At 52.9% G+C, this 11,750-nt stretch overlaps 1 protein-coding gene across 1 annotated transcript; it reads left to right on the top strand.

Moving 5' to 3' along the window:
- Nucleotides 1-203: 203 nt before the first annotated feature.
- On the top strand, nt 204-9,463 carry LOC140395634 (myeloid-associated differentiation marker-like protein 2). Its single transcript, XM_072483640.1, has one exon. It carries the CDS (start codon nt 862-864, stop codon nt 1,759-1,761), a length of 900 nt encoding a protein of 299 aa, XP_072339741.1. The 5' UTR covers nt 204-861; the 3' UTR covers nt 1,762-9,463.
- The last annotated feature ends 2,287 nt before the right edge of the window (nt 9,464-11,750 follow it).

Here is an 11,750-nt window from a genome sequence, read left to right as displayed (position 1 = left end):
CACTGGGGTGTGGAGTGTCCTCACTCACTCACTGGGGATGTGGAGTGTCCTCACTCACTGGGGGTGTGGAGTGTCCTCACTCACTCACTCACTGGGGGTGTGGCGTGTCCTCACTCACTCACTGGGGGCGTGGAGTGTCCTCACTCACTGGGGTGTGGAGTGTCCTCACTCCCACACTGACATTGCTGCTTTATTAATAGCGGCTGGTTAAATTCCAGGAGCAAAGCAGGCGGCAGCTGTGGTAATGTCAGCGGGCAGTGTGTGTGTGTGAGGCTGTGCTGCTGCTCTGGCTGAGGGAGAGGAGCTGCGGCTGAAGGCGGCTGCCTGCCTGGCTTTGGCTGTGTGGCCGGGGGTGAGTCTTGGGCTGTGTCTGGAGCTGCTTGCCAGGGGCAGTGTCTGGGGCAGTCTGCGGCTGTGTCTGGGGCTGCCTGCCTTGGGCTGTCTGGGGCTGTCTGCGGCTGTGTCTGGGGCTGCCTGGCTGGGGCTGTCTGCGGCTGTGTCTGGGGCTGCCTGGCTGGGGCTGTGTCTGGGGCTGTCTGCGGCTGTGTCTGGGGCTGCCTGGGGCTGTGTCTGGGGCTGCCTGGCTGGGGCTGTCTGCGGCTGTGTCTGGAGCTGCCTGGCTGGGGCTGTCTGCGGCTGTGTCTGGGGCTGCCTGGCTGGGGCTGTGTCTGGGGCTGCCTGCCTTGGGCTGTCTGGGGCAGTCTGCGGCTGTGTCTGGAGCTGCCTGGCTGGGGCTGTCTGCGGCTGTGTCTGGGGCTGTGTCTGGGGCTGCCTGGCTGGGGCTGTGTCTGGAGCTGCCTGGCTGGGGCTGTCTGCGGCTGTGTCTGGGGCTGTCTGCCTGGTCCGGGCTGAGTCTTTGCCATGATGGAGCCAGGGGGTCCCTATCTGGACAGTTCGGCTCTGCTGTCCCCACTGGGGGTGCTCCGCTGCCTACAGGCTCTGTTCGGCTGCATCACCCTCAGCCTGGTGGCTCACGACGGGGGTTTTGGCGCTGCCTCCGGCCACTTCTGCATGTTTGCCTGGGGCTGGTGCCTGGCCCTCACCGCCCTAATCCTCTCCTTCGAGTTCACCCGGCTGCACAGCTGCCTGAGCATCTCCTGGGACAACTTCACCATCGCCTTCGCCATGCTGGCCACACTCATGTATGTGACAGCCACCATCATCTACCCCATCTACTTTGTGGAGCTGGAATGTGATCAATGCCAGTCCAGGAACTTCAGGATCTCTGCCACCTCCTCCTCGGCCCTGGCCTGCATTGCCTACGCGGTGGAGATCCACCTGACCCGGGCCAAACCGGGCCAGACCGGCGCCTACATGGCCACCACCTCTGGGCTGCTCAAGGTGGTCCAGGCTTATGTCGCCTGCATCTTGTTTGGTGCCCTGCTGAGCGGCAGCGAGTACAGCCGCTACCCAGCCACCCAGTGGTGTGTGGGGGTCTACTCCCTCTGCTTCATCGTCACCGCCCTGGTCATCGCCCTCAACGTGTCCGGGAGGGCTGGGCTGCTGAGGTGCCCCTTCGACAGGGTGGTGGTCCTCTACACCTTCCTGGCCACCCTGCTCTACCTGAGCGCCGCCGTCATCTGGCCAGTGTTCTGCTTCGACAACAAGTACGGCTCGATGGAGAGGCCGGCCAGCTGCTCCCTGGGGGACTGCGCCTGGGACAGCCAGCTCATCATCGCCATCTTCACCTACATCAACCTCATCCTCTACACCGTCGACCTGATCTACTCGCAAAAGATCCGCTACATCGCAGAACCTTGAAGAAACTCTTTGAAAACAAACAAAAAGTCATGTTGGATTTTGTGATGATGATGCTCTCTGTGGGAAATGAGATGCCTGAAAGAACAGGACTTGCAGCTCATCTCTTCTATTCAAGTTCAAATGCAATCGACCCCTATTTTTGGGTGATAACCTGGAAGCATTCTTGAACTGCCCCATCCAGGATATCAGGGGTGTTTGTGAGTGTGTGTGGACTGAACAATGTTATTATAGAAAGTGACATAGTTGTAAAGCAGCTGGGTACTGTTATTTATTGTATGGGGGAGTATTTATATTTTTGGTTTCTTTGAGGGCAAAATCTGGTCTCCGGGTTTGTACTGAATCCAAATACGAGACGACAGGGAAATGAGTGATACATTTTAGGAAGGAGCATGGCAATGAAGTGAGCGCATTCTGTCCACTGCATTTTCGCCCCGGCTAATTTAAAATTCACAGATTTCTTCTAATATGTTTGTCCATACTGCAAAACCGGCCCATAAATAGTAACGCAGAAATTTAAGCCTTGCCGTTCTGTTTTGCATGAACCTTATTCCAGCTCACCATTTTGGAGGCTGACAGACTTGCCATAAAGGGATGGGACTCTTCCTTGCTCCTATCTTTTTGGGTACAGCATTGCGGGTGATTCAGAGTGTGGAAACAGGTCCTGTGACCTTGGTGGTGTTTATCCTCCACATCAGCTTCCTCCGATCCCTCTTTATAGAACCTCATCTACTTTCTGGTCTCATTCGACATCCATCTGTGTTTGTGTGGAGTCTGCACGTTCTCCCCGTGTCTGCGTGGGTTTCCTCCCACAGTCCAAAGATGGGTAGGCTAGGTGGATTGGCCGTGCTAAATTGTCCCTTCGTGTCCAAAAGGGTAGGTAGGGTTACGGGGATAAGGTGGTGGAGGCGTGGACTTAAGTAGGGTGCTCTTTCAAAGGGTGGGTGCAGACTCGAAGGGCCGAATGGCCTCCTTCTGCACTATAGGGATTCTATCCTGTCAGATACAGTCATAATCCTGAAGACCTATTTCGGCTCACCCTCAGTCTTCGCTTCTTTACAAAAAATGGTCCACCTTCTTCAACCCTTCCCGTTAGGTATAACCTCACAGTCCTATTATCATTCTGGTAATTTTTTTGCACCTATTTTTATAACCAGGAAAGAGCAGAATTGTTCACCGCACTGTTTGTGCGCTGTAATCCAGGTTCTACACAATCTTAGCATCGCCTCTCTGCTTTTCAGCTGTGCCCTCTGGCAATAAACCCCAGTGCTTCGTTGACCTCTAACTGTGGTAACATACAAATAGATTAACCTAAAATAAAGCAGTGTTGCTGCTCAGTAATGTAACATTTTGTAGTGCCAAAGGAAGCCATTTGGCCCATCACACTTTAAGAGAAACCTCTATCGTACCTGCTTTGCAGCTGTGCGCTAATCTCCTTTAAAGCGACGCGGCAACATGCCCTAAATTATGAAATGTGATTTGTCTTATCTTTGTCTGACTTGATTTGTATTTTTGGGATGTGGCAGAGGTACTTCACTGTGATGTTGGAGGCTGGGGTCTGTACACCAGGCAACACATAGGCTTGATGCATGCAAGCAGGAGCTTGTTTGTCACGCAGCAGACGTTTACATTCTAAACAAGAAGCCAAATCGCCGGCAGCAACTAATTGTGCACAGAAGTAGCTTGAGTTACCTCATGAAATTAAACCTCGGGCTGTTCTGCTTTACAAGGCTGTGCTGAATGCATATCTCAGGAGTTAAGTCCAATTAATGTTTAGATGATGTGGATTTTTATTTGGGGAGGATGGAACACATGGGACACTTGGCTGTTGTTTGAAATGTGGTTGAATCTCAGCCAGACGAGGTGATAAAAGGGCCTCCTTTGTTCTATTTTGGTGGAATCAGCAAGTTTTACTCGTGCATCAGAGAGCCTGAAGCAGGATTGGGTACCCATCTAGTCCAGCGAAATAATAGAATCTACTGAATACTTTCAAATGGTGAAAAGCACCCACGACTCCCATTATCTGGCTTCTGAGTGCATGAGTACATTTTAAATCTACAGTTCCTCAGATTTAGTGCCTTAAAATCTGAACTAAAATCGTTCTTAAATAATGTGTACCACAGCCTATTGCGTAACAACACTGCAATGAAATCTCATTGAAAAGCAATAGAGGACAAATTGTTCAATTCCATTTGAGGGGAGAAAAACGCAAAGAGTAAACATTGCCATCAAAACGAACATCAATTAATCCTGGATTCACAGCGGAGGCGGTGGTATTGGTATTGTTGCTGGACGAGTAATCCAGCGACCCAGGAGGATGATCTGGGGACCTGGGTTCGAATTTAAATAAATGGATATCATAAAATATCTGGAATTAAAAAGTCTAATGATGACCATGAAACGATTGTCATAATAAAAACACCTGGTTCACCAATGTCCTTTTGGGAAGGAAATCTGCCGCCCTTACCTGGTCTGGCCTACATGTTACTCCAGACCCACAGCAATGTGGTTGACTTCTACCTGCCCCCATTGGGGATGGGCAGTAAATGGTCACACAGCCTGCAACATCCACATCCCGTGAACTAAACAAATAAATAAAAACAATTTGCAGGCACTGTGTAACCAAAATCAAAGCTGCACATTGCCTCCTGTGTCTATCCTGCCCTTTACGGGTATTATTATCAGATGCAGGGAAGGCTGACTATCTTAAACAGGGCACGGCAGACAGCAACTTTGAAGAGAATGGCAGAGTCGTCATCAAATCCCTGCAGAAGGAGACCATTCGGCCCATTGATGTCTTCACCGATCCTCTGAAAGAGCACCCAACCTAGGCTCACTCACCCGCCCTATCCCCTTAACCCCACCTAACCTGCACATCTTGGGACTGTGGGAGGAGACCGGAGCACCCAGAGGAAACCCATGCAGACACGGGGAGAACGTGCAGACTCCACGCAGGCAGTCACCTGATTTCGGAATTGAACCCGGGTCTCTGGCACGGCGAGGCAGCAGTGCTAACCACTGTGCCACCTGTGCTGTACCACCCCATGTGAAATGACATGCAGTGTTGGGAATAGATGAGGTCGTGGTCTCAGGACTGTCATCTGATACATTGATCACCTTTGAGCTTTTCAACCAAGGTATATCTTGATAGAAAATCAGATCTTCCTGCTGACCTTCAACATAATAACATTTATGACATCTGGGCATAGAGAATTCAGGCAGTGTACAACCAGTAACCTCTAAGTATCTGACAATGTTAACCGTTTGATTGACTGAGAATGAGTCTCCGTTCCTGAGACTAAGTGTTGGCACTGGGGCAGGATTCGTGGAGTTCCACCACATCAAAGCTGGCGCCGAGCTGGACCGATTCAGCGACTGCGGAGGGGCTCGCACCAGTGCCACGTGGAACACAATTGGTTCCAATGAGAAGCGGTGGGGGATTCGCCAGATCCGTGATTGACACTCTGCAGGCTGACGAGTTGCAGCCACATATACACACTTCACTCTCCATACACACCATCCCAGCCAACAAGTTGGCAGCAATATGCGCGGCCCCACGATTTACGGAGGCCGGGTTCGAGACCCTCCTGGACACTATGGAGGAGAAGCAGGTCACCCTGTACCCCGGCCTGGGAAGGAGGTTGGCAGCCGTTAAATGAGCTGATGGATTGCACAAGCCGCGCAGGACTGCGTCTCAGCAGGGAGACATTGCGGTACCCGTGCCATGTCCACGCGAACATGGCACCCCATGGAGGAGGAGGACACCTGCTCCCGGTGGCCATGAAGGTCACTGCAGCCCTAAATTTCTATGTCACCGGGTCATTTCAGGGCTCGAACAGGGACCTGTGTGGCATATCACAACCTTCAGCCCACAGCTGCATCTGGCCGGTGACGGATGCCCTGTATGCCCGGGCACCAGACTATATCACCTTCAACCTGGACCAGGCCCAACAAGATGCCCGGGCTGCAGGATTCGCCGCCATCGCTGGGATTCCCCAGGTCCAGGGGCCCATCGATATCACGCACATCAATCTGTAAGCACCGGGGCATCAGGGAGTGCCCCGGTTCTACTCTCTGAATGGTCAGATCGTGTGCGACCACCGGCTGAGGAATTGGCACGTTTGTGCCCTCTGGCCTGGGAGTGTGCATGACAGCTACATCCTGGGCCCTCGGAGATCCCAGTGTCTTTAACTCCACCCTAGGACGACGGGTTGGCTCGTGTTTGTCAAGGGATACCCGCTGAAGCCATGGCTGATGACACCAGTGCGGAGGCCTGAGAGCGAGGCGGGGCCCCGTTATAATGAGGCCCATGTTGCCACCTGTGCTGTCATTGAGTGGTGCATTGGGCTGCTCAAAATGCAGTTCCAATGCCTTGGCCACTCTGGCGGCGCTCTACAGTACATCCCCCCCCCCCCCCCCCCCCCCCCAGAGGGTCTCCCGCTTTGTGGTGGTCTGTTCTGCCCTCCACAAACTGCCACAGCAGGGGGGCGACATGCTGGAGGAGGGGGAATGACATGTGGCCTCATCTGAGAACCAGGAGGAGCTGCAGGATGACCCCTAGGAGGAGCCAGAGAGTGCAGGATAGGTGGTGGCAAGGGTGCGACGTTCCTGGAGGACCAGGAAGGTCCTCCGGGTCTCCAGATTGTCCTGAGACAAGACTGAGTCCGTCAGGTCAACGCCACCCCACCACCACACACCATCCCTACCCCAACCACCCTCTTTCCCACTCCAACGGTCTATGTAACATCACTCCAGAGTGATTTGTCTGTCAGTGGATCCCTATACAAGGCAGGAGAGTGATGACTACTCACCGTGACGAAAGCTCGGCTGCTCCTCAGGACCTGATTAAGTCAGATTCCTGTCTGTCTGCTGACAGCATGCTCACACCCACCCTCAAGATGGAGCCTGCAGCAGGGGCCTTTATCTTGAAGCCACCAGCTGCTGCGGGCCAGAAGCATGGTGCTCCGTTGGGCGTCCGGTGCCAACCCCGTTTCGGGGCTCACCCGCGATTCTCAGGATGTGCGTTGATGCAACACATTGCCGTAGGCATTTAGAAATCAGTCAATAGAGTTTTGTACATTAGATGGGATTAGAAGAGTATGCAAGCAGAAGACACAGAAACAACAAAAGCTCATGTCAACATAGCTCGGGTGGGGCAGCATGGTGGCGCAGTGGGTTAGCCCTGCTGCCTCACGGCGCCGAAGTCCTAGGTTCGATCCCAGCTCTGAGTCACTGTCCTTGTGGAGTTTGCACATTCTCCCCGTGTTTGCGTGGGTTTCGCCCCCACAACCCAAAGATGTGCAGGGTAGGTGGATTGGCCACACTAAATTGCCCCTTAATTGGAAAAAATGAATTGAGTACTCTAAATTAAAAAGGAATATATAGCACGGGTAATGCTGCAAAGCATCCCAAGGTGTTGGAGAAGCATTTTCAACTAAATTGTAACACTGAGCCACATAACGAGATATTAGGGCAGGTGACCAAAGTTTTGGTCAAAGACACATTGGGTTTTAATGAGAACTGGGACTCTTCAGTTGACTGTTTCTCACTCACATATATATTTCTATTTCACTCTTACGTGTATTGTTATAACCCCCACTAGATCCACGGGGACAACCTGATTGATCTCCCGGTGGGGCTTGTGGGGTACGAGCTCCCCCAATAAGGGGCGAAAGCCCAAAGCGGGATCGTTAATTCCCGCAGATAAAAGCCAGCCCAGGAAGGAGCCGGTATCTCCGGATAGTCCCGGCTGAGACTGGGACTGTTGCTTGGCTGCTGTATTTCCTAGCTGTGGGTAGGAAATAAACTACTTTTGACTGACCGTTCCGAGACACCTCACTGACTACAATAATATATAATGTATAAATATACCCTGCACATTTGGTTATCTAGTGTAGCCTAGATTTCGAAGCAAAGTAATGTTGATGCACAGATTCCTTTGAGAAAGGAAAGAAAAGACTCAGAAATGCGGATCCCCAGTCAGCCTGTCGCCAACGTGACCTCTTTTTTTCCTAAACTTTGAAAAATGCATTGTTTTCTCTGCTACAGAACATTCTGTGAACGAAGAAATATGCAGATTAAAACATTTGCCTCGCCTACAAAGACATTTAGTAGAACAGCTGCAGCAGATTTTCTAATTCTCAACTGTTACATTAATACAATTATTTTCCCTTCTATCAGGTCTAGGCTGCTTAAATTGTAATATTTAAAGCAATTGTTTTGTCTGTACAGAACTTGGTGTTCGACAAGTAATGGATGCGCATTTATTGCAAGATATATATGTATGAGTCATGGATTCATCGAATAGTATCATACAGGACGAAAGGAGCCCATTCAGCCCATCTCGTCTGTACCAGATGTCTGTTCCAGTTCTTTGAAGAGTAATCCAATTAGTTCTGTTCCTCCACTCTTTCCACATGGCCCTGAAAAATTCTCCTTTCCAGGGCAGCACTTTTAACCACTTTAACCGCAGTGGTTAGTACTGGGACTACGGCGCTGAGGACCCGGCCCTGGGCCACTGTCCGTGTGGAGTTTGCACATTCCCCCCGTGTCTGCGTGGGTTTCACCCCCACAACTCAAAGGTGGAATGGCCACACTAAATTGCCCCTTAATTTGGAAAAAAAATAATTGGGTACTCTAAATTTATTTTTTAAAAATAAACAAATTCTCCTTCCCAAGTATCTATGTATATCCAATTCCAATTTTGAAAGTTATTATTGAATCTATTGCCACAATTGTTTAAGACAGGCCAGCACGGTGGCACAGTGGTTAGCATTGCTGCCACACGGGCAGCATGGCGGCACAGTGGTTAGCACTCCTGCCTCATGGCGCCGAGGTCCCAGGTTCGATCCCGGCTCTGGGTCACCGTCCGTGTGGAGTTTGTATACTCTCCCCGTGTTTGCGTGGGTTTCGCCCCCACAACCCAAAGATGTGCAGGGTAGGTGGATTGGCCACACTAAATTGCCCCTTAATTGGAAAAAATGAATTGGGTACTCTAAATTTAAAAAACAAACAAAAAACGAATTGTTTAAGACAGTGCATCCCAGATGGTAATGATGCGTTGCTTAAAACAAATTCTCCTCATTTCCCTCTGGATCTTTTGGCCAATTATCTTAAATCTATGTCCTCTGCTTACTGACCCTCTGCCACTGGGAGCAGTGTCTCCTGATTTACTCCTGTCCAAGCAATTCACCATTTGAGCAATTCATGATTTTAAGCCTGGGCTTAAGTAGGGTGCTCTTTCCAAGGGCCGGTGCAGAAGCGATGGGCCGAATGGCCTCCTTCTACACTGTAAATTCTATGATTCTGTGAACCCCTCTGTCAAATCTCTCCTTAATCTGTGCCCTAAGGGGAATGATCCCAGTTCCTCTCGTCTCTTACTAAAGTGTACAAATTTAACTCCGCGTTAAATTTAACTTCCCTCCGAGCTTGATCAATAATATGATCCTTCCAGGATATGGTTACATGAGCAATGGTCATTTTTTATTCTGAAGCGCACACGTAACTAAAAGAAATTTAGTTAGTGCAACTGTATGGGATATATTACAAAATGTAAAGACATGTTTTATGGTATTCCTGTTGCATCATTCCCCCCTTGTTGGTTTTCTCCTCAACAGTCTCTGTGTAGCTCTCCAACTATCTGTGTGGGAGGTGGGTTGGTATATTGTACATATTTATTGTACTTTTAATAAAAGATTGAATGCCGTTAATGCTTTGCGCAACAAAATGCTTCCGATAACCTTTACTCCACTTTGTCTATGCATGTTCCTGATGATGTCTCTTGGTGCCTTCCCGAAGGCTCCTTCTCCATTTTGGTCGGACACAAGACAGGAAGACCCATGGTGGGCATGTTTGACCTCTTCAGTGTTGCTTTGAGGACATCCATAAAACATTCACGCTGTCCTCCTGGGAGTCTTGTGCCGTGACCCCCCCTTCAACGCCCCCACCCAACCCTCATGATGCCCCTTCATCCTGCCCCCCCCCGGCGACGAGGGGTGCTGTCACCGGGAATTCCCGTTGACAACGGCGGGGTTGGACAATCCCGCCCTGAATCTTCTTCAGGATTTCTGAAATGTTCTTTTCGGATGCAGTGATCTAGGCGCAATTCACCCAACAATTGACGAGGTGTCATTCTGGGCGGGTTTGGCAGGATGTTTACCGCCGGTTTTATTGGGTGAGATCCAGACCTGGATTCATCCACATTTGGTCATTTTTGGGGGCTTGGGGAGTTTCTCACTGGTCAAGGCGGGATTCTCCGGGCGCGTCCGACCGGAGATTCCCGCCCGAGGTCAATGGAGTTCTCCCTTCTACACGTCTCGACCGTGGCGTTCTTGCGTCAGGTGGGGCGGGAGAATCCAGCCCTGAGAATTTTTGTCTGCAGCGGGGAGCTGAACCCACCGCCAGACGGGCTCCTCCGGGTCGGGACGCTATTTTGAAAGGGTGCCCGGATGCAAAGTGAGGTTGAGGGTCACCCACACCCTCCAACCTACGGACGATGTGACCCACGCATAGGCACTGGCAGCACCCCAAACCCTCGAACCCCGAGGGGCAACCTCCGCCCCATCAATAAAAGTTAGCGTGAGCCCCCCCCAACCACCCAGGCTTGAGGGTGATTCTGCCCCCCATCCATGTGGGCACTGCCACCCACAAGTGAACATACCATGCTATGAGGTCGCAGAGCTCCCCCCCCCCACCATTAAGACCCCCCTTCAACCCCCCAAACCTTCACGATGCCCCTTCATACCCCCCCTTCACCACCCCACCCTTGTCCCCTGTCCCTGGCACCGGTAACCTGACACCCAGGTTGGAACTGTCATGGTTCCAGGGGCAGTGCCCTGCCCAGACCACCAGGGGGTTCCAATGGTCTCTGAGACCCCCAGAGTGGCCACCATGCCTGGTCTTCGCTTTTGGAGGCCAGTGCTAATCGGTGCCCTTCCCCACTCTGCAGGGCACGTTCCCCACTCTGCGGGGGCCCTTCCCCACTCTGAAGGGCACGTTCCCCACTCTGCGGGGGCCCTTCCCCACTCTGCAGGGCACGTTCCCCACTCTGCGGGGGCCCTTCCCCACTCTGCTGGGCCACTTCCCCACTTTGCTGGATACACCAGCCCCTTCCCACTCTGCTGGGCCCCTTCCCCACTCTGCTGGGATACGCCAGCCCCTTCCCTACTCTGCTGGGCACCTCCCCCACTCTGTTGAGCCCCTTCCCCACTCTGCTGGGCACCTTCCCCACTCTGTTGGGCACCTTCCCCACTCTGCTGGGCCCCTTCCCCACTCTGCTGGGCCCCTTCCCCACTCTGCTCGGCCCCTTCCCCACTCTGCTCGGCCCCTTCCCCACTCTGCTCGGCCCCTTCCCCACTCTGCTGGGATCCACCAGCCCCTTCCCCACTCTGCTGGGATCCACCAGCCCCTTCCCCACTCTGCTGAGCCCCTTCCCCACTCTGCTGGGCCCCTACCCCACTCTGCTGGGCCCCTGTCCCACTCTGCTGGATACACCAGCCCCTTCCCCTCTCTGCTGGGCCCCTGCCCCACTCTGCTGGGCCCCTGCCCCACTCTGCTGGGCCCCTGCCCCACTCTGCTGGGCCCCTGCCCCCCTCTGCTGGGCCCCTGCCCCACTCTGCTGGATACACCAGCCCCTTCCCCACTCTGCAGGGCACGTTCCCCACTCTGCGGGGGCCCTTCCCCACTCTGAAGGGCACGTTCCCCACTCTGCGGGGGCCCTTCCCCACTCTGCAGGGCACGTTCCCCACTCTGCGGGGGCCCTTCCCCACTCTGCTGGGCCACTTCCCCACTTTGCTGGATACACCAGCCCCTTCCCACTCTGCTGGGCCCCTTCCCCACTCTGCTGGGATACGCCAGCCCCTTCCCTACTCTGCTGGGCACCTCCCCCACTCTGTTGAGCCCCTTCCCCACTCTGCTGGGCACCTTCCCCACTCTGTTGGGCACCTTCCCCACTCTGCTGGGCCCCTTCCCCACTCTGCTGGACCCCTTCCCCA

This window comes from Scyliorhinus torazame, chromosome 18 (assembly GCF_047496885.1).
Source record: "Scyliorhinus torazame isolate Kashiwa2021f chromosome 18, sScyTor2.1, whole genome shotgun sequence".
NCBI lineage: Eukaryota > Metazoa > Chordata > Chondrichthyes > Carcharhiniformes > Scyliorhinidae > Scyliorhinus > Scyliorhinus torazame.
The sequence above is the reverse complement of the archived record's forward strand: the minus strand, read 5'-3'. Positions and strand labels throughout refer to the sequence as shown.